This window comes from Acinonyx jubatus, chromosome A1, assembly GCF_027475565.1.
Source record: "Acinonyx jubatus isolate Ajub_Pintada_27869175 chromosome A1, VMU_Ajub_asm_v1.0, whole genome shotgun sequence".
In the NCBI taxonomy this organism is placed as follows: Eukaryota; Metazoa; Chordata; class Mammalia; order Carnivora; family Felidae; genus Acinonyx; species Acinonyx jubatus.
The window spans coordinates 89,568,451-89,596,435 of NC_069380.1; the positions used below are offsets into that span (position 1 = coordinate 89,568,451).

The 27,985-nt window shown below is 55.7% G+C and overlaps 2 protein-coding genes across 5 annotated transcripts; one reads left to right on the forward strand and one right to left on the reverse strand.

Moving 5' to 3' along the window:
- The first annotated feature begins 941 nt into the window (after positions 1–941).
- MGAT4B (alpha-1,3-mannosyl-glycoprotein 4-beta-N-acetylglucosaminyltransferase B) lies at positions 942–10,662 on the forward strand. Of its 2 annotated transcripts, none has more exons than XM_027076938.2 (15): positions 942–1,142; positions 6,199–6,384; positions 6,470–6,610; positions 6,702–6,835; positions 7,226–7,272; positions 7,543–7,656; positions 7,882–7,957; positions 8,090–8,204; positions 8,525–8,655; positions 8,796–8,858; positions 9,023–9,216; positions 9,615–9,693; positions 9,776–9,863; positions 9,948–10,060; positions 10,156–10,662. In XM_027076938.2, exons 1-15 carry the CDS (start codon positions 1,046–1,048, stop codon positions 10,177–10,179), a joined length of 1,602 nt encoding a protein of 533 aa, XP_026932739.1. In that variant the 5' UTR covers positions 942–1,045; the 3' UTR covers positions 10,180–10,662. The 2 variants fall into 2 exon arrangements, with proteins under 2 accessions (XP_026932739.1, XP_026932738.1); XM_027076937.2 differs by having other exon boundaries at positions 946–1,142; positions 8,796–8,903.
- A 967-nt stretch (positions 10,663–11,629) lies between these two features.
- LTC4S (leukotriene C4 synthase) lies at positions 11,630–27,910 on the reverse strand. 3 transcript variants are annotated; one of them, XM_053219366.1, is made up of 6 exons: positions 27,378–27,910; positions 24,655–25,110; positions 12,457–12,556; positions 12,284–12,354; positions 12,115–12,196; positions 11,630–11,882 (listed from the first exon to the last, which is right to left on the reverse strand). In XM_053219366.1, exons 2-6 carry the CDS (start codon positions 24,710–24,712, stop codon positions 11,741–11,743), a joined length of 453 nt encoding a protein of 150 aa, XP_053075341.1. In that variant the 5' UTR covers positions 24,713–25,110; positions 27,378–27,910; the 3' UTR covers positions 11,630–11,740. The 3 variants fall into 3 exon arrangements, with proteins under 3 accessions (XP_053075341.1, XP_026932741.1, XP_026932740.1); XM_027076940.2 differs by lacking the exon at positions 27,378–27,910 and having other exon boundaries at positions 24,655–25,238; XM_027076939.2 differs by lacking the exons at positions 24,655–25,110; positions 27,378–27,910 and adding an exon at positions 14,378–14,921.
- Between the last annotated feature and the right edge of the window lie 75 nt (positions 27,911–27,985).

A 27,985-nucleotide genomic window follows, 5' to 3' on the forward strand; every position in this document is an offset into this window, starting at 1 on the left:
CTGGTTTCATGGAGGGTGGGGAGGGGGTAGGAGGGAGGGGCGGGGCAAAGAATTCAGGTGTAAGCGCTGGACCATTAGGGGCCTCGGACAGCATCCCCCTACTGTTCCACCTGCCTCCCGCCCACCTGGGAAGCCAGGCCCGCTCTGGACTGGTCACTGTGCCCAACACCCAAGGAACAGTGGCTCTTCCGCTCTTGAAAAACGCCCATTGTGCACACTCTGCGGAGCAGGAGCGCCTCTCTGGCCCCCAGCACGCCTTTATCCGGCTGACTACAGAAAGGTCCTGGTAGGCGAAGCGCCCGTGGGCGTCGGTGCAGGCAGCGGCCACTCAGGCCAGTCTCCCACCTCGAGGCAACACCAGCTCTAGCCGCATCTTTCCCCCTCCCACCGCTTAGACCTGGGGGCGGGGCCTGAGGGTCCCCCGAATAAATGGGAGCGGGGTCGGATCTGAGGCGGGGAGGGTTCATAATGGAGAGATTACGAAGCAGGGGTCCGGGGCCCCCGGCGCGCCTCCACCACCGCCGCCCACCCGCACTGCCGAAGGCCCCAGCCTCGACCTACCCGTGGCGGCCCGAGGCCTGGGACGCGCAGGCCCACGCGGGGGCCACTGTCTCGAGCCGCACGGGCGGGATCCCGGGCGCTAATACCCCACCCCGCCCCCTCGTGGTGCTGGTGGCGGCAGCGGGTGATGCGGCCCCTTTAAATCCGGGCCGCCCCGCCCTGCGCTGCCGACTCCGCGGCGGCCCCGGATCCAGGCCGGGCCGCGGCTCTCGCCGCCCAGCCTAGCCTAGTCCAGCCCGGCCCGGCCCAGCCGCCCAGCCGAAGCCGCCCGCGCCGCCAGCCCCGCGCCCCGGAGAAGCCGTCAGCTCGGCGCCCGGCCGGGTCCCCAGCGCCGCCCGCCCGCATCTCCGCCCGGCCCCGGGCCCCCAGCCCCTCCCCGCCCCGGGGCCGGGGCCCCCGCCGCCTCCCGGCCCCCGCGCCCCGGCCCCGGTTCCCCGGGCCATGAGGCCTCGGCCCCGCCGGCGCCCGCCGCGCACCCGAGGAGATGAGGCTCCGCAATGGCACCTTCCTGACGCTGCTGCTCTTCTGCCTGTGCGCCTTCCTCTCGCTCTCCTGGTACGCGGCGCTCAGCGGCCAGAAAGGTGAGCCCCCTCCCCCGCCGGGCCCCGCGCCGCGCCCCACACCTGGGCTCACCTGGGTGCTGGCCGCCGGAGCAGGGTCCGGCCAGTGGCCGCGGGAGGCGGCCGGAAGCCGACGCAGGCGCCCCTTCCCCGCCCGGGCGGCGCGGGAGGACGCCCCTCCCATCCTCGCCCCCACTTGTTTGCTGCCGGAATAGCGAAATTCTCCTCCGGCCTGGGCTGGGCCGCCGGGCCGAGCGGTCAGCAGATGCGCGGTGCGGCGCCCAGGACCCCAGACCGCTCTCCGGGAGTACAGTTACGCCGCTGCTAGGGCTGGTCGCTCCCACGGGCGAGCCGGGGACCTTGGAGTTTCTAGAGAGGGACAGGAACACAAGGTCAAGCGATGGCTGTGGCCGGGTGGTCCCCAAGGTACCCCCTCCAGGCACCTGGGCGGGAGCAGGTACGGTGTTCCTGAGACAGGTGTAAGGGGGCAGCCAGAAATGCAGGCGGCACCCTCCACCCCACACCACCTCTCCACCCCATCCCACTGTGGGGACTGCTCCCTGGGGCCTCCACAGCCCTTCTCCATGACATCTGGCCCCAGAATTCTTCTGCAGGAACCTGGGTGCTGGGGAAGACTTCCTGTGGCTGTCTGGCCCGTGGACAGCCTCATGAGTAGCCAGCCCAGCCCCGGTTACCTGTGAACTTATTTTGTGTGGTCTCATCCAACTTCCACCCCCCACCTGAAGTTTGGGCAGGCTGGCCAATCTATCACTGTGGCCCTCTGAGCTAGGTCAGCACACCTGGGGATGGGGGTAGGGACAGGCCACAGTACTGGCTGGAGTTGCTTGGTGTTGGCTGAGTTGGCTGGGGCTGAGTGGGGCCTTGGTGAAGGGCTGAGGAGGCCCTCACAGGCCTTGTCCACTGGGCCTGCAGCATGGGAGCCTCCGGGAAAAGCTGCTTCCTTCCTGCCTCCTGGCCTTCCTGCGGGAGGTCTAAGCAGGATCAGGTTAAGGCCAGCTGACCCTCTGCCACCCTCTTACCTCCCGCTTCCCTATTCCCCAACCCTGTGCTAAATGAAACTGGAGGAGGAGGACTGAGGGAGTATCTGGAACCTTCCTGACCCTCCAAGCCACAACGGCCCCCACCTGTCTCCTGCCTGACCAGCCCAGTAGACACTGCAATTTGCCAGCCTGTTTGGGTTTGAGGGCTTAGGGCTCCAGAGGCCCTGAAGGGAGATCCTTAGGGCTTGGCACAGATCAGGCATGGCTAGGGCAGAGTTCTCTGTAGATAGGTGTGTCACCAGGGGGATGGCATTTTGGACCTTTGGAAGAGTAGCCACATAAGCAGACTGGCATGGAGGCCAGGGTGGGGCCATATCTAATGTGCTGGGGCACATCTGTCTGGTCGTGGGTGGGTTGATGAGACAGGGTGCCAGGTCCTGTCCTCAGCCAGGCTGCAGTTCCTGTGTGCCTCTTGCAACAGCCACATGCCCTCAGCTTGGTGTCAGGAGCTCCAGGGCAAGGCCCCCAACTCAACCTGTTCTCTGGGAGCCTAGCTGGCGATGAACCTCCAGAGACAGAAGAGTGAGGGGAGATACCAGTGTTTCCATCTAGGCCCACCCTCTCTGAGAGGGGTATCCGGGAGGCTGGCAACCAAGCAAAAGAAGTGCTGGGCTCAGTTGCAGGAGTGCTCTTAGAAGCCCAAAAGCCTGTGAGGTAGGGCGAGGTGTGTGACCTGGGATTTCCTGTCAAGAGCTATCCCTGTTTTAAGGGGCCCAGTGGAGCAAGCCAGGGCTTTGGAAGCGTCAAGAAAAGCCTGGATCCGGGCTCTTATGCAAACCCTTCTCATTCTTACATGTAGACAACTGTGTTAAGCCTGTGCGTGGGGGAACCAGACCAAGCCAGTCTGAGGCCAGACTTGACCCCAGCTTCCAGTTTGCAGTGAGTGAGGGGTTTAGGATAGGGCTGGCACAGGCACCAGTACATACGGGAAAGGCAGAGAAACCCGGATGGGGAAGAAAGGTGGGCTGGGAGCCAGAGAAAGGAGGCAGCAGGAGCTTCCTGGAAGCTCAGGGCCAAGTGCCAGGAAGGACACCTAGGTCTTGGCAAGCTGGACCCTGGATACAAGTTTAGGGCCCACTGTCCTATCCAGCCTTGACCAGATTTGTGCCATGGCTCCACTAGCACTCAAATTGCAGCCCTCGGCCAAGCCCATCACCAGGGAGAACAGCAGACCCTGCGGGGCCCATCCTGTACCCTCCCTAGCATCCCAGCCGCCTCAACCTCAACAACCACAGACACCCTCCTTGACCTCCTGGGAGGGGTGGGTGCAAGGCCTGGAGAGGAGAGGAACACCTGCCCCCACCTGCAGGTTCACAGCAGACCTTCCCTAGGCCTGCCACCTGCCTGTGCCCCTCTGTGCTTGTTTCCCCTTCCCTAAGTACTTGGCAAGGGTCTGTGCCCAGCTTGGCTCTTCAATCTGTTTTTTCAATCAAGAGAGAAGAGGGTGGGGGGAGACTGTGGTCTCCAAGGTCACGTGTCCTGATTACGCCGCCTTCAGGTGGGGGGAGGGGTGGGAAAGGCGCCACTAGGGCGGCCACAGCTGCAGTTCTTCCCTATGGCCAGCTGCGCCAGAGACCAGGCCCTCCAGCCCTCCTCCGTGGGCCAGGAAGGTGTGGAGGGAAGGAGAAGCCAAAGTGCCCTCAGCCTTAGCTCCCAGGAACTTCTGTCCCACCCCTCAGGGGCAAGGGGCTCCCCAGGCCTTTGCCCCTCCCATCACTGGAGCTGCCCGCCCCCCACACCCATTCAACACTTCAATCCAGCTACCTAGCCCAAAAAGGTTGCAGGGGGGTGGGGAGGGGTTGCTAGGATGGTCTGACAGAGCCCTGGCACGTCCGGCTCAGCCTGTGGGGAGGTAGGCACCCAGCTTGAGTCTGGCTTTGACGGGCAAGGACAGAATTGCCCCAGAGCCAGGGAAGTCAAGGACAGTGGTCAGTCTGGGGACCTTGCAGGCAGGACAGGAGCAGGGGCAGGCTGCTGAGGGACAGGGCCTGCGGTGTTGAGGGAAATGACAAAGGGTTGGTGTGGGCAGGAGCCAGGGCCTGTCACCTGCTGGTAAGCAGAGGAAGCTCAGGACCTGGGTGGAGGGAGGCCCCTAGGAAGGGAGGCCATGGTGGGGAGCAGGCTGGGCCCAGTCCTCAGTGGCCAGGGGACTCAGGTGGCCACTGCTGCTCACCTGGCTTGTCTGCCCCTGCCAGGTTAAGGTTGAACTGAACTCAGCCTACGGAACAGAGAAGGCCTGGGAGGGACAGCAGTCAGAGAGGAGTGAGGCCTCCAACCTCCCCACATGTCACAGAGCAGGCAGCTCCAGAACTCCCTCCTGGGGGCCCTGGCACTAACAGTCCCCCTTTCCTGTCCTGTCGAGCATCTGCCCCAGAGGAGGACACTCCTGGCGCCTGGTGCCGCCCAACCCTAGGCTGGCTGGGTGGGTGTTTGTTGGGGGTGGCTGGCTCCCTTTCAAGGGGTCAGGTTTCCAGGGTAACCCAGCCACTGAACCCAGCGCAGAGCCTCACAGATCTTGTAACCTGACTCCCCTCCCTCCCCCTCCAGGGATGTCCCTGTGGGGCGAGCTGATGAGTGCAGAGTGCCTTAGGGAGGGTCTGTTTGGCTCAAACCCCCACCCCACCCCCACAGCTTCCTCTCCCCCTAGGATTTACCACTTAGACCTCTGCCCTGTGCAGTTTAAGGGGGTGTGTCCTGAGATGACAGAACTTTGCCTTGGTCCTGACCTTTGGTGCCCATAGCTGGGTTGGGGTGGCAACACCATCCCAGGGCATTCTGGGGGCTATGACCCCACCAGGGATCAAGGAACAGAAGAGCTGCCTAGGGATGGGAAGGGAGTTCTGGAAGGCTTCCCTGACTTGAAAACTGAACTTTGAAACTAGGCCTTGAAGGTTACATGGGTTTTCGTTTGGCCCAGAAGAGAAGAGGGGATCTCAGGCAGAAGAGATGGCACAAGCAAAGGCACAGACACGAGACAAGGAAAAGGAGTTGTATGTGGTGGCAACTAAAGAGGGCAAACCCGAGATTAGAAAAGACATTGTGTGCACAGCCCTGCGGGACCTGGCTGTGGCACCAGCCACAGGCAGGGATGTCTCATCCTTGCTCACTGGTCCCTCCCAAACCAGGGGAGCTAGGTACTTGGCACCCTGCAGAGCCCTTTCCACTGTCAGGAAGCCCCACCTCTGTGCTGCTTCGGGATGGCATGCAGACCCTTGGAGGTGGCACATGTCCAGTACAGGTCTCCAGAGAAGTGGGTCTCTGGGCATCCAGAGCTTGTTCCCTCTCTCCTGCTAACTTACTGAGTGACCCGGGACTAGTTCCTCAATTTCATTTGCTCCTCTGAGCACTGGAGACCGTGACTGCAGCAGCTACCTCTTGGGGCTGGAGTGAGACAGAGAATCCAGAGTTGGTGCTTAGTGCAGAATGGGTCCTGGGGCCCATCAGGAGGATAGAATGAGAGTCTGGAGAGGGCTATCCCCAGAGGGCCTTGGGGCAGCCTATGGTCTGCTCTGTGAACACAGGTGGGGAGCAGAGGAGAGAGGCTGAGAGGAGGGAGAGGGAAAGGACAGAGAGCTGGGTCCTTGTGCCGTGGATGGGATGTTGGCATCCCATCTCCTGGAAGAAGCAGATGCTGCAAGAAGAAGCGGGAAGGGGCTTTGGGAGCCACTAGGTGAGGATTCAGTCTATTGGCCGACCTGGAAGTGATCCTGCAGCCTTTCCTCAGATGTTTCCTCAAAGGTGAAGACAAAAGGGTAGGGGGAGAGTACTGAAGAAGACCAATCCTTCCAGTGAAGACTTTTTGCTCCCCATGGTGTGAGTGTCATTGTGACTTCAGAGTGACCCTAATGTACACACCTCCTCCCCTCCATCCCCGGACCTGGCATGTGGCAGGCACAAGAACAGATGTAGATGGGCTATCGCACAGATGGGCACAAAAATGTGCGTACTGGCTCACTCGAGGGGCAGTAGGTCAGTGCTTGGCTGCCCCCTGGTGACAGCGTGCGAACTACCCACAGGGGATGTGGTGGACGTGTACCAGCGGGAGTTCCTGGCGCTTCGTGACCGGCTGCACGCGGCTGAGCAGGAGAGCCTCAAGCGCTCTAAGGAGCTCAACCTGGTGCTGGACGAGATCAAGAGGGCTGTGTCGGAGAGGCAGGCGCTGCGAGAGGGGGAGGGCAATCGCACCTGGGGCCGCCTGACTGGTGAGCGCTGGAGCCACACGAGGCAGGGGAGGCGGGGCTAATCGCAGGCCGCTTGGTCTGAGCCGTCCCTTCCCGACCCACCCAGAGGATCCACGACTGAAGCCGTGGAACGTCTCGCACAAGCACGTGCTGCACCTGCCCACCGTCTTCCATCACCTGCCGCACCTGCTGGCCAAGGAAAGCAGCCTGCAACCTGCCGTGCGCGTGGGCCAGGGCCGTACTGGAGGTAGGGGCGGGTCCCAAGAGGGGCTAGAGGCGGGGATGGGAGGGGGGCGGTCCCGGCACCCAGCCAGTATGCGATCTCCGCGCCCCTGCAGTGTCGGTAGTGATGGGCATCCCCAGCGTGCGGCGGGAGGTGCACTCGTACCTGACAGACACGCTGCACTCGCTCATCTCGGAGCTGAGCCCGCAGGAGAAGGAGGACTCGGTCATCGTGGTGCTGATCGCCGAGGCGAGTGGGGTGGGGTACGGGGTGGGGGTGGGGGCATTCAGAGAACACACGGCACAAAACAAGGAGAAATAAAACAGCAACATTCCGGAGGAAAAAACTTATCAGAAGTTCAACTGTCAGATTCATTCACAAATTTATGAAGGGAAAAAAAGAAACAAGTTTTAGAGCCGCCTCGTGGAGATGCCAGTTACCTAGGCTGCCCCACCCCTGAGGCCCCAGGTACAGCTTTTTGTGAGGCACTATGGTCCCCAGGCCCAGACTTATTCGGCCCTCAGGATGGGGGGCTCACTTCTGTGCATGGGGTCATCTGAAGCCTGCACGCTTCTGACCCCAAGCCATTTGGGGCCAGGCTGAAGCCAGGCTTAGGGAGGGCTCTTGGTCTCCCCACAGACTGACCCACAGTACACCTCGGTGGTGACAGAGAACATCAAAGCCTTGTGAGTACTGGCAGTCCAATAAAGCTGGTGTGGGGAGGGCTTTGCAGGGTGCTGGGCAGGCAAGTGCCTGCTTCTCATTTTAGCTGAAAGAGGGTGGGTACAGAGAGGTGGCCTAGCCCCTCTGGAGCCTGACTGCCTCTAGGATGGGTGTGGTGTTGGGCAGTGTCTGCTTGGTGGGCCTTAATAAAGGGACAGGGTCTGGCTAGCTCGGCTCTGCCCTAACTCTGGTGCCTGGACGCTGCACACCCACCCGCCTTTCCTTTCCCCCAGGTTTCCCACGGAGATCCATTCTGGGCTCCTGGAGGTCATCTCCCCTTCCCCCCACTTCTACCCTGACTTCTCCCGCCTCCGAGAGTCCTTTGGGGACCCCAAGGAGAGAGTCAGGTACTAGCATTCCCCCCTCTCCCGGGCCCCAGCCACCCACCCACCTGTGCTGAGAACCCAGTCTGTTGGTGCCAGTCACCCAGGCACTTCCTTGCCGTGCCTCCATTTATCCATTGGAGGCCCCCTACATGGGGTTGGGATGGGGGGTCCAACCCACCCAGTGGCCTCTGTGGTAACCACACTGGAGGTGGAGGGGTCTGAGCTCCCGAAGCCCCTACCCCACAGGTGGAGGACCAAACAGAACCTCGATTACTGCTTCCTCATGATGTATGCGCAGTCCAAAGGCATCTACTACGTGCAGGTCAGCACTGAGACCCTGCTCTGCACCCCCCTCCTCACCAGCCCTGGACCCTGGCTGGGCCCAGGTGGTGAGCCCCACCATGCCCCATGCCCATCCTGAGTCTGGATCCTCCTTCTGCCCACCACTGTGCAGCTGGAGGATGACATTGTTGCCAAGCCAAACTACCTGAGCACCATGAAGAACTTCGCCCTGCAACAGCCTTCTGAGGACTGGATGATCCTGGAGTTCTCCCAGCTGGGCTTCATTGGTGTGCCCCCCCGCCCGACCCCATTCCATTGACCCCACCAGGGCCCCTCAGTCCAGCCTACCTCTGCCTCCTATGGCCCTGGTACCACACAGGGCCATGCTTGTGAGCTTTGCCAGGAGTGTCTGTTTTCACCCTCCCTGTGCCTCCACATGTCGGGGCTCCCTACCCCTGGCTGCCCCCTTGTGCTCGCACCTGCCTGCAGCTGGCCATAGAGCTTGCTGTGGGAACCTCCTTGGTGACCCTCCCCCCCCCCCCCCCAGGGATTAAGAGGAAGTAGGGTAGGGCAGAGCTGCCCACCCAGCACGCTTTTCCACCCCCAGGGAAGATGTTCAAGTCGCTGGACTTGAGCCTGATTGTGGAGTTCATCCTCATGTTCTACCGGGACAAGCCCATTGACTGGCTCCTGGATCACATCCTGTGGGTGAAGGTCTGCAACCCTGAGAAGGATGCGGTGAGCGGGGCTGCACAGAGGTGGGGGGGGCGGTGGGGTACATGGCTTCCAGCATGGAATATGTCCGTGTCCACGTGCCACCTGACATGGGGAGACAGCAGAGCCAAGCTGAGCCCTAGGGCGTCCCCCTCCCCCTGCAGAAGCACTGTGACCGGCAGAAGGCCAACCTTCGGATCCGCTTCAAGCCATCCCTCTTCCAGCATGTAGGCACTCACTCCTCACTGGCGGGCAAGATCCAGAAACTGAAGGTGGGCGGTGCTACACGGAACTGGCCGGGTACAGGCAGAGCCCAGGCCCAGGTGGGGCAAGCGGGAGGCAGGGCAAGATCAGGGCCCTCCCTAGCACCACTGTCCCTCCTTGGTGTCAGGACAAGGACTTTGGGAAGCAGGCGCTGAGGAAGGAGCATGTGAACCCACCGGCCGAGGTGAGCACAAGCCTCAAGACATACCAGCACTTCACCCTGGAGAAGGCCTACCTGCGTGAGGATTTCTTCTGGGCCTTCACACCTGCTGCAGGGGACTTCATCCGCTTCCGCTTCTTCCAGCCGCTGCGTCTTGAGCGGTCAGTACCAGTGCCCCTTGTTCTGCCTTGGGGGAGTGGCAGGGTAGCCACCAGGGTACAGGCCTCACTACAAATTTCTGGACCTGCACATGCCCCTCTGTGAGCACCCCCAGCAAATCACTTAACCTCACCATGCCTCAGTTTCCATATCTGAAAAGTGGGGTTCATAGTGGCAGCTACTTGAAGTCAGGCAGTGCTCACAGGAGTTCTGTGACACTGGCCCATCACCATCATTGCCCTGCACAGCCCAGTGGCTGCCCCAGGTGGTACCCAGACTCCTTCAGACGCCAGGGCCCACCCCCTACACTCCTGGCCCAGGCGTGGCCTTTGGTCTGCTAGACAGTGTGCCAGTGCAGCACCCCGCCCCTGCAGCAGCTCACAGGCCTGTCTGGCTGCAGGTTCTTCTTCCGCAGCGGGAACATTGAGCACCCAGAGGACAAGCTCTTCAACACATCCGTGGAGGTGCTGCCGTTTGATGTGAGTGTGATGGGGTGTGGATATACACTGATGCCTGCCCCTCCCACAGCCACTGGCTTCAGCCCCTTTCTTTTGCTCCCAGAACCCCCAGTCAGACAAGGAGGCCCTTCAGGAGGGCCGCTCAGCTACTCTGAGGTACCCTCGGAGCCCTGATGGCTACCTCCAGATAGGTGAGTGGAGGGGGGCAGGTGGAGGTGGGGGGAGTAGGCCAAGTTGGGGTCTGGAGGCAATCTTTCAGCGCTGCCCTCCCTCAGGCTCCTTCTACAAGGGTGTGGCAGAAGGTGAGGTGGACCCAGCCTTTGGCCCCCTGGAAGCACTGCGCCTCTCCATCCAGACAGACTCTCCAGTGTGGGTCATTCTGAGCGAGGTAAGCTAGACGGCACAAGACAGGGAGCTGGTCAAAGTAGCTAGACCAGGGCTGAACTCTGAGGCCCCAGCTGACCCCAAACCCCGTTCTTATAGATCTTCCTGAAAAAGGCTGACTAAGCGGAGGGCTTCTGAGGGTGCACTTTGGCTGGCCATGAAGCCCATGAGACCTGGGAGACCTGGGATGTTGTGGCTACTGCCCCTGGAGGGCCAGGCGTCACCACCCCAAGCCTGAGGGGTTCTGCCCAGCGCTCCCCGCTCTGCAAGCCCGGGATCCCCAGGCCTGGGATCGCCGCTGGCCCGGAGGCCCCAGGAGCTGGTGCTGCCCCCGCCCGCCCGGCCGCGGGAGGAGGCAGGCGGCCCCCACACTGTGCCTGAGGCCGGCCTGTGCCGCCCGCCCGGAACCGTTCGCACCCCGGCCGGCTTGAGCCAGGCCGTTTTAGAAGAGCTTTTTCCTGGGCGCCCGCTGTCTCCGGCGCGAACACTGGAATGCATATACTACTTTATGTGCTGTGTTTTTTATTCTTGGATACATTTGATTTTTTCACGTAAGTCCACATATACTTCTATAAGAGCGTGACTTGTAATAAAGGGTTAATGAAGCGCGAGCCTCCCATGTGAGTGTTCCAAGCTCCCGCTGGTGGCGGGAGGCCAGGTGCCTGGCAATGCCACCCCTGCCCGCTGCCACCTCAGCCCTCCGTGCAGCTCTAAACCGCATTTCCTAGAGGGCCCAGGCCGCAGGGTCGGTAACTCCTGGGTGGAGGCGGCGCGGAATCCCGGTCCTGGCGACCCAAACCGCCTCTGCTTCCTGAGGACCATCTTCCCCCCGCCAAAGGCGTCCCCTAGCTTCCATCATCCGTCCCAACTGCCTGCTCCAGAGGCGGCCTCTCAAGCCCAAGGCATCCCGACCTCCTGTTTCATGAGTCCCAGCCCGGCCCTGGTCCACGGTACCGAAGCCCCCCACCCGCCGCCCCAGCTCACCTTCCGCCCCGTCTCCCGGTCGCTAACACATTTTAGGGTCTCCCGCCCACCTCGGGGCCTATTCACTGCCTGGAAAGCTCCTCTCCACGGACGCAGCTAAAAAAACAATCACCTCTTTAGGGACGGTCTGCCCGGCCTGCAGGCCTTCCCCAGGTCCGGTCCCACAGGGCACCCGGACGTTTCCCTGAGTGCGCCCGTCACAACTACAATGACCACGTTGGTCGTCGCCCCCATGCCTCTGAGGCAGGGTGCCCTGAACATCCACACTGTGCCAGCTGGCAGGGACCGAGTGCTGACCGAGGAAAGTCCCCAGTGTCAGCTGTGAAAGCCAGGGGACGGGGAAGAGGGCGGCTGGGGAACAGTGAAGGGGCAGGCCTCAGAGGAGGAGACAGGCGACTACAGCGCTGAACGCGGGGAGAAGGAGCCGTGGGGTGAGCCCCGACGGAAAGGGCGGCCGTGGGCCCGGCCGAGAGGACCCTTTTCTTCTGCAGCCCCACACCCAGGAAGCCTACCCGACCGCTGCGGCCCAGGGCTGGGCTCCACAGCCCGCAGTGCGCGATCCCCTCCGACCTAGAGAGTGAATTCGGAGCCGGGTCACCGGCACTTTAATTGAAGATTAAGGATAAAGAGAGCACCCCCTCCCTTGTCCTCCCGGAAGCTCTGGCTTTTCTCCCGTTCCGTCGACTTGGCGTCCTCCATCTCAAACCCTGGGCAGCAGCGTCCGGAACGGTCCAAGGAGCGAGGCGCGCAGCGCGGCCGGCAGAAAGTGGACTAGCAGGCCGAGCGCCGCCAGCGCTACCAGCAGCCAGAGCGCGCTCGCGCTCGTGTACAGGGGAGCCAGCCTAAGGGCAGGGTTCAGCGGGGGCGGGGCGGAGCGACGGCGGCTCCGCCCACCTACTCTGCCGCCCAGCTCCACCCACCTCCGCCCAGCTTGGCCAGGACCCGTCCCCCGCCCAAAAGGGACCCACCTCCAGCCAGTCTCCCAGTTTCGCTGCCCGGATGGTCAAGACTCCTCCCACAAACCGCCTTTCCCCGGACCCACGTGACCTCACCGAGCCCCGCCCCTGCTCTCACCTTTGCTGCGGCGAGCGCGCGTAGCCCTGAAAGTAGCGGAGACGCGCGAAAAGGTAGACCAAACCGCACAGGGCCGCCGCACCTGGGAGAGGGGCGGGCGGGGCTAGGTGAGCCAGTTGGCGCGAGACCCTGTGGTTCCAGGGCGTGCACGCCCGCCCCGAGCCCAGACCTTCGTGAAAGAAGATTCCGGCGACCCAGAGCGTGGCGAGGAACAGCGGGAAGTACTCGCTGCAGTTCACTCTGAGGTGGGGGAGGGGCGGCGTGAGGGCGCGGGCTGGGGGCCTCGGACCCTGCAGCTGTCCGGGCTCCCTCCCTTCCTGCCCCAAGCCCTCCGCGCCTCACTGGGCTCGGTAGACACGCTCGAACTCGGGCGGGCCGGTGGTGAGCGGCGGCGACACGCGGAAGGCTCTGCGTGCAGAGATCACCTGCAGGGAGAAGTAGGCTGGGGGCGAGTAGGGGCGGGAGTCAGGTCTGGCTGCCCCGAGGCCCGCAACCTCCGCCAGGTTCCCGCCTTTTCTCCTTTCTACACGCTGAACTTGTCATGATTTCCCTTTAAAGCCCCCATGGAAAATAAAGTCCTCCCGAGGGGACCTCGTGCCCCCTCTCTTTCTGGGCTTGTCCTGTGTCCAAGATGTTCAAGGGGAGGGCAAGGTCCCTCTTCCCCCACCCTGAGATGCGTCATAGTTACACCTGTACTAGGGAGGGGCCCTCAAGCTTAGGACTGTGCTCCTGAATCCTTTGACTTGCAAAACACAGACAAATGACCAGCTCCCACTCTAGACATGATCTTGGCTCTGGGGGTCCCTGAATAGGGCATGCCACCAGGGCTTGAGGGCAGAGTTGTCTGCATTCTCCCTGGTGCAGGGGAGCACACACCCTGTGGTTTACAGTTCCTGGTCCCCACCGATAGAGAGACGGATGCAGTGGGGGGTGGGGAGGGCTCCTGACCCTACTTCCGGCCAGGATCACTCAAGCCTGGGGCCCTGTGCCTCCAAACTGTGGTGTGGTCTTCTGCTTTAGTTTCTCTGCTCAGGTGCTCTGGACTCTGCCCTAAGTCTGACATACATCCTCTCCCCTACCCCCCAATTGGTTGCTACTGAGACTCATCTAGTCCAACACCAGGCCTCCAGGGCTCTGCCTTCCCCTGCACCGCCCCCCCCCCCACATCCTGTTCCAGCATGGATGGATCTAAGTGCACAAGGGCCCTTCTCTTGGTTTCAGGGCAGGCCCCCATCACACACACAGCTCCAGTGCTGGTTGTCTTCAGCTATCTTCCAGCAAGTCCTGTGGCGCTGGTGCGCTTGGTATGAGGCCTTCTGAAGAAATATCCCATCCCAAGTGCACTGTGGGTGCCAAGGCTATGTGGACCATCACAGTGTAGGAGCTAGAGGGGGGTCCCATGGCTACGTGACAACCTTGCCAGTGCATCAGGAGATCCAGTCAGCCTGTCTGCTCTGGCCCTTCCAGGGTCCCTGCCCAGGCTGAGCCTTGTCCTGGCCCATACAGTGTGGGGTAATGGCGTCCCAAGTGGTAAAGATATCTAGCCTCGGAACATGTCCTGTAGGGCCAGTCTAAGAGGCCACCATGCAATTTTGGAGGGCCAGGCAGCAGGTTCCAGCCCTGTCTAGCTCTATGCCATCCCAGCATAGAGAGAATGCCTTTGAAGGCAAAGCCGGGTCCTGCTGGGACCCCCAGAAAGAGGATAGCTGGAGAGGGCAGGGATCAGCTGGACCAGGGCCACCCCAGGCCCATGGCTGACCCACTTCTGTACCCACCATCAGATCACCCTTTCATTCTGGTGCCCCCCCATCCCAGATCCTAGAGCCTAACACACCTGCATGCCCCACCTGCTCCCTGAAAGCCCTTGCCCTCTTCCAGGGTTCTATATCCCATCCCCAGCCCACACAAGGCATGCCTACCTCAGTTGTCCCTCAGGGGCCTTTTTCCATTTCACTGTCCCCTCCCTTGGTCAGGCACCCATGTCAGCCTTGGTCCCTGCCCAGGGTTTCACAGTTCACCCTGCAAATACTCCTTCCACGGCTTTCCCTGTCCCTAACCAAGGACAGCACAAGCGTCTCAGCCCCGGGGTATCCCAGCCTTCGCTGGTGCCAGAAGAGCTTGGGCACCAGGAGTCTGGGCCAGAAGCCCTGCCTCTGCCCCGCACCCACTCTGGGCCCTCCAGCACCTCCCCGGGGCCTGGAGGGCAGAAGACAGGCTGCAGGAGTTCAGGGCCCACCCACCTCCCAAACAGGAGCCAGCGCACCTTGCAGCAGGACTCCCAGGAGGGTGACAGTGGCCAGAAGAGCCACGTCGTCCTTCATGGTGCTGGCAGGTCTGTCAGCCGGGCTGGTGTGTGGAAAGGAACTGCGGAGCTTTTATCAGCCCCTTTCCGCTGGCTCAGAGGCTGGCTCAGAGGCTGGTCGGGGAGAGGAAGACTGGCTCGATCTCCCCGCCCCTACTTAGTGGAGGGGGCACGACAGAGGGGTGTGGCCATGGCCAGCAAGAGCCCAGGAGCCTGGTCAGGCCAGGCAGACAGAAACCAGGGCCAGACAAAGCCTGGGCAGGACAGAGCAGCAGGCTGGGGACAACCCGGCCCCACCACTTCCTCCCAGGCATTCTTGCCTCTTCTATGCCTAGTCCTGTGCTGACAGAGCCCAAGCTATCTACCTGGGCACACCATAGTGTTGGGTCAACCCAGTGTCCTTCAGGCCCTGTACCCTCAGCAGGTCCTAGGTGGCTCTCCAGACCTCCCCTTGTCCTGAGTCTGGTCTCAGGAAACCAGAGGATCCTACCTGAACTAGCCCCCTCACCCCCCACACAACATGCCTACACCACTTCCTATTGATCAAGTCCTGCTTATTCTCAAATCCACCCCGCCCAACCCCCCCCCCCCCCCCTGCACTTTCCAAGCCCTGCCCTGCCCCGGTCATCTCTCACCTGGACACAGGTCATGGGTTCCTCCAGGGTTCCCAGCCCTGACCCCACTCCCACCCATACACACCCACTTACCTATTTCCCTGATCACAGCCCAGGGCTCTTATATAACATGCAATTCTGACAGCAGGGCAGTCCGGGCACCCAGACCAATTGGGCACAGCTGAGTCCCTGCTCCCCTCGAGAAACCTGATGCCCGCCGGTCTCACAGCTCCCTGGGCTCCATGCACACAGGCCATCCTGAAGCCCACCTTGCTGGCCCGGAATGATGGGTCAGCCCATCCAGGGTGGTTGAGCCCAGCATCTCCTGGGACTCACACCTCAGAACAGTCACCTGCTGTTTCTGCCTGCCCAGGGTCCCTCCTTCCTGAGGTTCCAACCCTTCCTATTGTCAGGTCCTGTGGTGTGGACATAGCTGCCTCCCACCCCTCCTGGGCTTGAGGGATGAATGTATGAGTCCAAACTGACTGAGCCAAGGCTAACTCAAGATGGTGAGGTGCAGTTCTGGAAACTTTCTAAGGACTTTGGGAAGGGGAACTCAAAGTGAGGAGGAAGATTTCTGAGGGCCATTTATGGCTACTGGCCAACCTGAGGAAGACAGAGCTAACGCAAGGCCACGCTTTGAGGAGAAAGGTGGCTAGTGTCCTAGAGCCTCCTGGGACCACCTTGCCTGGGACCCACCCCCCCTCCCCCCCTCCCCCCCCTCCCCACCTCCCGGCCCCTGGCCATTCAGCCTTTCCGTTTTATAACACAGCCACTTCTCCTTTTGGCTCAAGCTGGTTGGAGGCGGGTTTTGGTCAGCTGTGGCACAGTCCAGACTGATACCTGAGCACAGGCAGGAGCTGGCAAGGCCACAAGCAGGCACAGGCCATGCCGTGGGATGAACAGAGCAGCTGGGTCTTTGGGGCAACTGCCACTGCTTTTAGTCTTGGGCAATTGTGATCTCCTGGCACCCTCTGCCTGGTCTCTCTGGGGGAGTCTCCATATGTCAGGGTCATGTGACCTCTGGAGCTCTATCCTTGCCACCCAGCTGGCCTCCTTCCTTGCTGTCCCCAAGCCTGGGTTCCAGCCCAAGAGCTTTGTTGCTTGCTGGGCTCCCCAAGAACCCCTTTTACCCTCTCATGGTCTGGCCAATGCCCAACAAATGCCCCTTGCCATCATTGCCCCCAGCAAACCAGCTGCTCCCCAGGGGCCGCAGCGGGCTCCTCAGAGGCAGGGATGGGTCTCCGTGTCTGTGCCCTGCTTTGGACCAGCTTGCCAGTCACCATGGCAGGTGCTCAATGGTGGAGAAATGACTGACAGAAGCTCAGAAAGAGACTGGAGCACAAGGGAACAGATGCCAGACGTGCCCTCGAGCTCTCTCTCTGCCTGCTCAGCACTCCTGTCCTCCCTGAAAGTGGTCCTGACCACAGCCCCCTGCTCTGGCCACCCCTCTTGACCCCAGCTGGGACCCCAGGAGCAGGCAGACCGTGTGCCAGCGTGTTTGCGTGAAACACATGTGTCCGTGGCAGTCATGGCATGTGTTTCTCAGGGCCCCTGGGCTTGCTAGCATGTTGGAGTTCATCTGGGCCTACGTGTGTGTCCGTGGGTCTCTGTGCATTTCAGGGGCTTCTCTCTGCCAGACTTTCATTTCCTCTGAGGCCTAGACATCTTCCCTTCCAAGCTGATCCCCTTCCCTGACAACAGGAAGCTGAGGCAGCTTCTGAGGAAGTCCTGGGGCAGATGTCCAGGCAGTAACTGGGGTCTCCACCCCTGGAGCTCTCCCCAGATCCTGCAGTTTCCACCTCGCTCCCTCTGCCCTTGCCCAGTCTCTCAGAGCCCTGCCTAGGCTGTGCCTGCTCTGGCTGACAGAGGTCCAGCCCGGGGCCCTCCAGGCAATGGGCCACCCACTCACCCTCCTGGGCAGCCCTTGTTAGACACTCACCTCATGAAGGAAGTGTAAAAGCCCCTCCCTGAGCCCCTGCAGGACATTCCTCTGCCCTCCAGCCCCTACAGGGCCCCGAGGAACCTTCTAGAAGCTGAGCTCACCAAGGATCTCTGGAGAGTGATAGAGTCAGCAGAACCATTATGTTGAGAAGAAATAACAATTTCAGAACAATAGACCACCACAAGCAGTGCAGAACTCAGACACTAAACTAAATTTAAAAAGGTGGGGAGCACGGGGCTGGCTCAGTTGGAAGAGCATGTGAATCTTGATCTCGGGGTTGCAAGTTCAAGCCCCACATTGGGTATAGAGATTACTTAAACTTAAAAAACAAAAAAGATGTTGAAATGATTTTACTTACCCAAAAAGTTGCAAAAATAGTACACAGTTTCCATATACCCTTCACCCATCTCACTCTAAGGTGAAAATCTGATTTAACCATAATTCAGTTATACAAACTAGGAAATTAACCTTGACACAAACCTATCAGCCATTCTACAGGTATCATTCAAATTTCCCCCAATTCTCCCACTAAAATAGGACAAGGACTTAAAAACATTATGCTAAGTTGTGCCCCAAACACAAAAGACCACATAGCGTATGACTCTCATTATATGAAATGTCCAGAAAAAGCAGATCAGAAGAAACAGAGAACAGATCACAGGCAGCCTGGGGGTGGAGGGGCAGATATGAGGAAGATGTTCTAGAACTGGATTATGGGGATGTTTGCACAGCTCAGTAAATTTACTCAAAGTCACTGGATTGTACACTTAAATTGGGCAAATGTTGTGGTATGGAAACTGATTCTTGAACAAGACAGGGGTTAGAGGTAGCAACAGTCAAAAATCAGTAGAATTCCCCCCAAACTTAACTACTAATAGCCTACTGTAGACCAGAAGCCTTACCCATAACATAATAATTAACACATATTTTGCATTTTACATGTATTATACAGTATATTCTTACAATAAAGTAAGCTAGAGAAAATTAAGAAAATCGTGAGGGACCACCTGCCTGGCTCAGTCTGTAGAGCATGAGACTCTTGATCTCAGCGTTATAAATTTGAGCCCCACATTGGGTGTAGAGATTACTTAAAAATAAAATCTTAAAAAAAAAAGAAAATCATAAGGAAGAGAAAAAACATTTACAATACTGTACTGTATTTATTGAAAAAAAAAATCCACGTATAAGTGGACCTGCGCAGTTCAAACCCGTGTTGCTCAAGGGGTCAACTGGACACCTCAGTAAAGCAGAGTGCGAGCAGGGGTGGGGAGAGGCAGAGAGAGAGAGGGAGACACAGAATCCGAAGCAGGCTCCAGGCTCTGAGATGTCAGCCTAGAACCCGAAGCAAGGCTTGAACTCACAAACCATGAGATCATGACCTGAGCCAAAGTGGGACGCTTAACTGAGCCACCCAGGTGCCCCTAAGCTTTCTGCACAAAAAAATAAAGACCTATGATGATAGCATGTCTTGCTCCTTTCAGCCCAGCCTGCCCCCAGCCCACACTCCACCTGCAGAAACACCTCACAGATTCATGGCTCTGATCTTGGTCCTCCTCAACCTGGTGCTATTCGGGCACTGGGGCCCCTTAGACAACCCCCTAGGACTCCTGGGACCCTTCCCTGGCTACCCTTGTCCCTTTCTGTTTTCCTGGGTTTTCTATCTACCCAGCCTTCCAGGAGTGTCTGTGAGGGGATGCCTCTGCTCCACCTTATCTCTGGCTCTGTGTGTAGTGGGTGCTCAAAAAAACATACCCATGAAGGGGCAAAGACTTCCCAGCTGGCCTGGCTGCCCTTCCGCCCCCTCCCCTTGGAAACCATTGAACTGAGAATAGGGAAACAGTGACCTGAGTAAATAGATCCCTCTAGAGGATGGGGGGGCGGGCAGGGCACTTGCCATAGTGTTGCAAGGTTTTTACAAGGACACCTGGCCTCTGCTTCAGCCAGTGGGTTCTGGGCCTGGGAACTGATTTGGGTCTGGAAATGGGCAAGGGATCATGAGTTTCCACTGACTCGGCTAACCTAGGTTTCTGCTGATCCATTCTTTTTTTTTTTTTTTTTAAGTTTATTTATTTTGAGAGAGACAGAGACAGCATGAGTGGAGGATGGGCAGAGAGAGAGGGAGGCAGAGAATCCCAAGCAGGCTCTGAACTGGCAGGACAGAGCGCAACGTGGGGCTCGAACCCAGGAAACCATGAGATCATGACCTGAGCCGAAATCAAGGGTCAGACACTCAACCGACTGAGCTACCCACGTGCCCCTCTGCTGACCCATTCTTGATCTCTTTTGGTTATATCTGTTAAGCAGCATACCCTCATCGGCTGCCCATCTCTCTGGTCACTAGGTCACATTCTGCACGCCATCACTCTAGACTCTGCCATTCTGATCTTGCCAACCATCATGGTAGTCATTGACACCTGGCTTGCGATAGGTGTATGCCACCACCTGGCCTCTATTTTTCTTTCTTTCTTTCTTTCTTTCTTTCTTTCTTTCTTTCTTTCTTTCTCTTTCTTTCCTTCCCTCCCTCCCTTCTTTCTCTTCCTTTCTTTCTTTCTCTTCCTTCCTTCCTCTTTCTTTCTTTTCTATTTCTTTCTTCCTTCCTTCCTTCCCTCCCTCCCTCCTTTCTTTCTCTTCTTTATTTCTTTCTTTCTCTTCTTTCTTCCTTCCCTCCCTCCCTCCTTTCTTTCTTTCTTTCTTCCCTCCTTCCTTCCTTTCTTTCTCTTCCTTCCTTCCTTTCTTTTTTAAGAGAGAGAACAAGAGAGCTGGGGAGAGGGGCAGAGGGAGAGAGAATCTCAAGCAGGCTCCATGCTCAGTGTGGAGCCTGACTCAGGGCTCAATCCCATGACCCTGGGATCATGACCTGAGCCGAAATTGGACGCTCAACTGAGTCAACCACGCAGGTGCCCCTGGCCTATATTATTTCTGTCTCTTTTCATCTCCATTGTTCCAAAGGCACCGGGTTCTGTCATGGCTATCACCCATCCCAGACTACAGGGGCCATGGAGGCAGGTAACAAACCCAAGTGTGTTCTGGGCCTCCCAAAAAGAGTCTTAGCCAAGTTCCATTTCACAGTGAATTAGCTGGGCCCAAGACCCCTGGGGCATCTCCCTGGCTCCTAGATGTATTATGGGACAGTCCTACTAGGCAGCTGGCATTGTGCAAAAAAGAGTTTACACAACAGGGCCATGATCACTGTCCTTGCAAGGACAGCCCTCAGCTAACATCTGCCAACTTAGATTTTGGGAAAGTTCCCACCATTAACTGATAAGAATGTCTCACTTGCCTAACCTGTTTGGGTTTATGTGGAACACCTACACTCCTTTTGGGAGTCTGGAATTTTGGTTCATGCTAGACAGAACCTACATGCCAGCCCCCTATTAAAAACCTGGGGTGCTGGGGCACTTGGATGGCTCAGTCAGTTGAATGCCCAACTTTGGTTCAGGTCATGATCTCACGGTTTGTGAGTTTGAGCCCCACATCACGCTCTCCGATGTTGGCAAGCCCACTTTGGATCCTCTGTCCCCCTCTCTGTCTCTACCTCCCCTGCTCATGCTCTCTCTTTCAAAAATAAATATACATTAAAAAAAAAAACCCGGGGTGCTGAGTCTCTAATAAGCTTCCCTGGTTGGCCACATTTCATGTCTTCACATCTTACTGCTGGAGGAATTAAGCATGTGGCTCCAATGACAGGGGCTCTTGGAAGCTTGTGCCTGGTTTCCCTGGTCCTCACACTGTGTGCCTTCTCCCCTTTGCTGACTTTGATCTGTATCCATTGGCTGTAATCCAGCATGGCTTACAACTGAGCGCCAGGAGCTGTACTATGAGCCCCACTGTGGCTGAGTCCTGGGGGTGCTGCCAGCACATCACGGGACCTGGGCTGGTCTTGGGGACCCTCTGATACAGGCAGATTCACACATTGGCTCCTTGGCCCATAGTAAGAGGTATTGGAGTAGGAAAAGCCAAGCAGAATCTCCTGAAACTGTTACCCACTCACCAAGAGAGTATGTTACAGAATAATACTGCCTCTGGGAGGAAAGACAGAGATTAGTGCCACACCGAAAGCCTTAAAGGTTGGAGGGTGGTGGTTCCTATCACCACCACCCCCAGGTTACATTCACCAGTCTGGCCCCTACAAAGAGCACATGAGTCCTGGCAGATGACAGGCACCCAGCCTGGTCGCAGCCCTCACTACAGCGGCCAGATGTGGAATAGTTGAGCACGTTACACAGGAGATGATGCAGAGCCACTGGATGTGATCATTTCCATTCTCATCTGAAAAGAGGATTGGATGGGAGCACCTGGGGGGCTCAGTCGGTTAAGCCTCTGACTTCGGCTCAGGTCATGATCTCGCGGTTCGTGAGTTCGAGCCCCGTGTCAGGCTCTGTGCTGACCCCTCGGAGCCTGGAGCCTGCTTCGGATTCTGTGTCTCCCTCTCTCTCCGTCCCTACCCCACTTGCACTCTGTCTCTCTCAAAAATAAATTAAAAAACATTTAAAAATTTAAAAAAAGAAAATTAATCCTTTAAAAAATAAAAAGTAAATAAATTTTAAATAAATTTTAAAAAATGGAAAGAGGATTGGAAGCAGTTTGGATTCACACGGGATGGACAGCATTACGCGTTTAGGCTTGCCCTGGGACTATTTTATTATATTTTATTTTTTTTAATGTTTACTTAATTTTGAGAGAGAGAGTGAGCACAAGCAGGGGAGGGTCAGAGACAAGAAGACACAGAATCCATAACAGGCTCCAGGCTCTGAGCTGTCAGTACAGAGCGTGATGCGGGGCTCAAACTCACAAATTATGAGATCATGACCTGAGCCGAAGTCAGACGCTCATCCACTGAGCCACCCAGGCACCCCAACCCCAGGACCATTTTAATTGTCCCACTCTCTGTCATAATACAGTTCGGAGGAACCTTAATGCTCTGGGCATTCCCCCAAGATCACATTGGTCCATCATATGGATGACGTCGTGTGATTGACCTGTGGAACAGGAAATACTGAGTACATCAGTGGCCTTGGTGAGACACACACTCCGAAAGGCCAGGGACTCGTCACCTCAATGAGGCTGCTAGTCAGTGGCCTATTGGAAATCCCCTCAGAAGTAAATACAGGGGCACCTGCGTGGCTCAGTTGGTTGAGTGTCCGATTTCAGCTCAGGTCATGATCTCATGGTTCGTGACCTCGAGCCCCATGTCGGGCTCTCTGCTGTCAGTGTGGAGCATGCTTTGGATCCTCTGTCCCCCTCTCTCTCTGCCCCTCCCCTGATCGTGTTTTCTCTCTATTTCTCTTAAAAATAAATAAAACATTAAAAAAAATAGTTAAAAAAAGAAGTAAATACAGGTTATTGCAGTTTGCATGAAAAAAGGAACACAAGACTTGGTAGGTCTCTGAGTTGGGGATGTGGCATATTCCACACTCAGGGACCCTACTGTGACACATTTATCAGATGACGCAGAAGGCTGCCAGCTGTGAAAAAGACCAAGGGCAAGGAAAGGCCTTTGCAGCAGGGCCAGGTTGCAGGGTGAGCACCCCCCTGCTTGGCCCACCAGGTCCAGCAGATCCCCTCGAGCTGGAAGTATCTGTGATAGAGAAAGAGATGTCATGTGTTTCTGGCAAGCCCCAGTAAGAGTCCTGGTGCACAGCCCTCGGGTCCCGGAGCAGGGCTATGCCTTCCCCACCAGGAAATGTACATCATTCCAAAAACGAAGCAAAACTTGACCATGGGACCATGGCACACTGGGGCACCAAGTGAGTATGTGGCCAGAGCCACCTGTCACTGGTCTATGGGACTGTGGTTCTAGGGCACACAAAAAGTCACAACAGAAGACCATCACACAAGGGAAGGGATGCTTGGTATTGGCTGAGTGGGGGTCTAGGGCACAAGTCAGTGTCTGCATCACCCACCACCTTGGCCCCCTCCCAGAACCTCTCCCTTAGCCACTGGCCAAAACTGGCCCAGAGAGGGGCTCCCTTTGACCAGAGGGTCCTTACAGTGGCTTCCAATGCACAGAAGCTCTTAATTTATTTTTTAATGTTTATTTATTTTTTAATGTTTATTTATTTTTGAGAGAGAAAGAGCATGAGTGGATGAAGTACAGGGCGGGGGGGGGGGGGCGGGGGGACAGAGGATTGGAAGTGGGCTCCACCTTGACAGCACAGAGCCCGATGTAGGGCTCGAACTCACGAACCAGGAGATCATGACCTGAACCGAAACCAAGAGTCAGACACTCATCTGACTGAGCCACCCAGGTGCCCCACAGAAGCTCTTAATTTTACTGTAAGAAGTTTATCCATGTTTCACTGTTACCTTCGTCTTGTATACTCAGGTCTCTAATCCACTGGGGGTTGGTTTGCCTGCTGGGGTTGCATTTTTTCCCCCCAAATGCTTTTAAACATAATTTCAGAAAATTTGAAAGAATATAAAGCATTGTGGTATATTCTTCACTTAGGTTTCTCTCATTTTATTGTATTTGATTTATCTGTGTCTTTTCTCTCCCTCTCTCTCTCTTAACACACACACACACACACACACACACACACACAGAGTAATTTGCAGACAAGATGCCCCTTTGTTCTTCAATACTTCCATGTGCATAAACATTCTCATATAGCTACAGTACAATTAGCATAATCAGGAAATTAACATTAAGACAATACCATTATCAATATATACAAATATCGAATCATTATGCTGTACACCTAAAACTAATATCATGTTATATGTCAATTATATCCCAATTTAAAAAAAGGCATTCTCTTTCTCTAAAGTAAAAAAAAAAGAAGGCTCCTGGGTGGCTCAGTCGGTTAAGTGTCCGACTTCAGCTCAGGTCATGATCTCATGGTTCTTTGGGTTCAAGCCCCGCATCGGGCTCTGTGCTGACACCTCAGAGCCTGGAGCCTGCTTCAAATTCTATGTCTCCCTCTCTCTCTGTTCCTCGCCCATTCACACTCTGTCTCTCTCTCTCTCAAAAATAAATAAATATTAAAATACATACATACATACATACAATACAATACAATACAATACCAGGGACCCTGGGTGGCTCAGTTGGTTAAGTGACTGACTCTTGATTTTGACTCAGGTCATGATCTCCAGGTTCATGAGATCAAGCCTTGAGTTGGGCTCTGCAGTGATGGTGTGGAACTTGCTTGGTATTCTCTTTCTCTTTCTCTCTCTCTCTCTGCTCCTGCCCCACTTGTGCTCTCTTCTCTTCAAAATAAATAAATAAATAAATAAACTTAAAAAAAGACAATACCGTTATCAATATATACAAATATTGAATCATTATGCTGTATACGTGAAACTAATATCATATTATATATCAATTATACATCAAATAAAAAAAAAAAAAGACAATACCAGCAAGCCTGGGTGGTTCAGTCGGTTAAGCAACCAACTCTTGATTTTGGCTCACATCATGATCTCAAGTCCCACGTCAAGCTATGCAGAGCCTGCTTGGGATTCTCTCTCCCTCTCTTTCTGCTCCTCCCCCACTTGCTCTCTCTTCTCTCTCAAAATAAATAAACTTAAAAAAAAAGAGAGGATACCATTATCAATATACATAAATATCAAATCATTATGCTGTACACCGGAAACTAATATCATGTTATATGTCAAGTATATATCAGTTTAAAAAAAGACTACCATAACTGAATCAACAGACTTTAACCAGATATTACCTGTCCTTATGGTGAAAGAAACTCCAGGATTCTGTGTTGTGTTCACTGTCAAGGGCATTCAGTCTCCTTTAGCCTGGAAGAGTTCTTCAGATCACAGATCTTTGTCTTTCATGAGCACAGGCCAGTTATTTTGCAGAAGTCCACTGATTTGATTTTATCTGACATTTCAGCTGATTATAATCGATCATGTGCTTTGAGCAGGAGGGGCAGGGGAATGGCCCTGTGTTTTTCTTGATGCACTGTCAGGAGGTACGTGATATCAGTCTGTCCTGTTCCTGGAGATGGTTTTTTCTTTCAGAGATTTTAAGTAGTCTCTACACCCAACATGGGGCTTGAACTTACAACCCCAAGATCAAGAATTGCATGCTCTGCCGACTGAGCCTTGTTCCTGGAGATGTTTTAGCCGTACTGTTAACATGGTGTCTGTTGGTTTCTCTACTGTAAAGTGAGATAGATCTGTAAGAACTCTCAGCACACTGACTCCATTCAAACCCCTTGCTTTGCACTAAGGGACTCTGCCCACATTCTGCCGTGGCTTCCAGCAGCCTAAGCCACTGAAATGACTCAGCCCTTTTGAGTGCCAGTCTGGAAAAGATAAAGGCTGACAAAAGAATTCACCATTCGTTCCAGCCAGAAGATGGGCTCCTGACCTGATTCTCTTTTTCCCTCTTTCTCTGCCCCTCCCCTGCTCGGGCTCTCTCGCTCTCTCTCTCTGTCTCCCTAAAATAATAATCAAAAAAGAAGTGCATCATTTTGACAATGACAGTGACCAACCCTCTTATCTGCTTCTTGTAATGTTTCACGTCCCTGACTCTGCTGGAGTTCCCACTATGTTTTTAATTCCCTTACCTAAAGTCTGGCTTTGTTGATGTTTGACAAAAGTAACTCTTTTTCCCATTGAAACTTATCTTTCTGGGTCATACTTTGAGGTTCTATAAAAAAAATTCCCTTACTCCTCAAACGTCCACCAACTGATTTTACAACAACCATTAGTGGCTCTTACCTGAATCACTTACTGTGATGGTAGCCAAATGATTCTCTAACTCCATCGTTCTTTTTACATTTAGTAGTGAAAAAGAGCTTCCCCTTCTCCACTTATTTACTTACTTGAACCATCGTGAATTCATAAATTCTTAAATTAAAAATAAATTCTCAGGGCTCCTGGGTGGCTCAGTTGGTTGAACTTGATTTCGGCTCAGGTCATGACCTCACAGTTCATGCAGGCTCCAAGCTGATGGTGTGGAGCCTATTTGTGATTCTCCTTGTTTCATTCTCTCTCTCCCCTTCTCCCACTCTCTCTCTCTCTCTCTCTCCCTCCCCCTCTCCCTCCCAAAATAGATAAATAAACTTAAAAAGAAAAGAAGGAAATGCTCAAAGGCAGATGGAGGCATGTCCAAAGGACACAGGAGCCAGTTTGAAGGGATACCCACCGGCCAAACCTGGACAGTATGGACATCAAAATACATAGTAACAAGGAATTATAACCCATTGAGTAAAATAAGAATTTATTTTTTTTAAGTTTATTTATTTATTTTGAGACAGAGAGAGAAAGAACTCACACCTTGCTTGGTGACATAAGTCCCTTAGTCTGTAGCAGAACTTACTTTCCTTGAGATCTGCAGCCCACTGGCCTTGAGTAAAGGACCAGAGTTTCCCAGAAGATAAGGCCTGACTATATTTGAAAAACACCTGTCACTGATGCCAGTGAGTCTGTTCAGAGTCATGTGGCCTGGGCACCTGCTTCTCCTGCACAGAGCCCCACTCCCTTTTCCCAGGTTTTCCCCTTTCAAACCCTTCAGCATGGGGCCTCCCGGGGTGGCTCAGTCAGTTGAGCCTCCCACTTCGGCTCAGGTCATGATCTCGCGGCTCAAGAGTCCAGGTCCCACGATGGGCTCACTGATGTCAATGCAAAGCCCGCTTCAGATCCTCTGTCCCTTTCTCTGTCCCTCGCCTACTTGCTCTCTTTCAAAAATGAATAAAACATTAAAAAAAAAAAGTTTAAAAACCCTCCAGCTTTCTTTGGGCTGCTGGCTTCCTGAATAAACCCTTTCCCTTCCCGCCATAATTTGTCTCTGGGATATTGATTTTCAAGCATCGAGCAGAACCTGAGTTCGGAACAGGTTCTCTGGCCAGTATCAATATTACATGGATACGAATTTAAATATCATAGCCAAGATTCACTGAAATTCTCTACCTGATGATTTTATTTTTCTTTATTTACTTACTTTTAAAGTAATCTCTACACCCAAAGTGGGACCTGAACTCAGGACCCCAAGATTGAGAGTTGCATGCTCTGCCGATTGAGCCAGCCAGCACCCCTCATCCTGACAATCTTTTTTTTTTTTTTTTTTTTTTAATGTTTATTTACAGGCTCCAGGCTGTGAGCTGTCAGCACAGAGCCCCACCCGGGGCTGGAACCTGGAAACAGGGAGATCAGGACCTGAGCCGGAATCCGGTGCTCAACCAACTGAGCCACCCAGGCGCCCCTCCCCCTCTACCGAACAATCTTTAAATAGCTTAAAATCAGAAGAAAAAACCCCGCAACACTGAAATTGCTCATTTCCAGAAGCCCCATGAATCGTGGTAGACCACAGTGGCGGGAAACAGCCGTTTTCATTCCCTCACGCTCTTCCAAGAGAGAGGAGGGCGGGCCTTCAAGGGACCATTTTGGGGACCAAAAAGAAGTCTCTGAAACGCTGATAAACTTACCTTCTCAACAAAACAAACGCAAAGCCTCCTGTTTGCATTGAGCGAGTTGCTCAGAAACAGGATTTGGGGATTGGGCCCCGGAACGTGCATGGCTTGTGGGAGAAGTCCGGGTAGAAAGCAGGGCAGGGCGGCCAGCTGAGCTGTGATGTGGCTGCGGCCCGGCTGCCAAGGGGGCCCTGCAGCCGGGCCGGCCCACTGGGTGGCCCCGAACTGGGGAGGCAGGTCGGGCCTCGGGACCCCCAAAGCGACCAGGCATTGAGAGCGGGCGGCCCTGCGTAGGGTACGTTAGGTGGAGCTGCGAAGCTCCCTATTCAACGCCAGTCCCAGGGAGAATCCCTCTGGCCTCCGCCCGCAGCACTGGGGGCGCGCCAGAGCGACACCTAGAGTCCGCACCTTGCACCACTCGTTCTCTTTATTTTTTTTATTTTAAATGTTTATTTTCAAGATTGAGTGCGAGCGGGGGAGGGGCAAAGAGAGGGGGACAGAGGATCCCAAGCGGGTTCCACGCCCTCAGCAGCGAACCCAGTGCGAGGCTGGGACTCACCAACCCTGAGCTCATGACCTGCATCGCCCAGGCGTCCCTTTGGGCCCTCTTTATACAGTAAGTTCAGTCCCCCAGCAA

Excerpts from the sequence above, each read along its gene's own strand:
- MGAT4B (XM_027076937.2), top strand. The coding sequence starts at position 1,046 with ATGAGGCTCCGCAATGGCACCTTCCTGACGCTGCTGCTCTTCTGCCTG. Across the intron at positions 7,958-8,089 it reads AAGGCATCTACTACGTGCAG|CTGGAGGATGACATTGTTGC; the intron begins GTCAGCACTGAG and ends ACCACTGTGCAG. Across the intron at positions 8,205-8,524 it reads CTCCCAGCTGGGCTTCATTG|GGAAGATGTTCAAGTCGCTG; the intron begins GTGTGCCCCCCC and ends TTCCACCCCCAG.
- LTC4S (XM_053219366.1), bottom strand. The coding sequence starts at position 24,712 with ATGCCCTTGACAGTGAACACAACACAGAATCCTGGAGTTTCTTTCACC. Across the intron at positions 12,197-12,283 it reads CGGAATCTTCTTTCACGAAG|GTGCGGCGGCCCTGTGCGGT; the intron begins GTCTGGGCTCGG and ends CCCCTCTCCCAG. Across the intron at positions 11,883-12,114 it reads GCGCGCTCGCCGCAGCAAAG|GCTGGCTCCCCTGTACACGA; the intron begins GTGAGAGCAGGG and ends CCCTGCCCTTAG.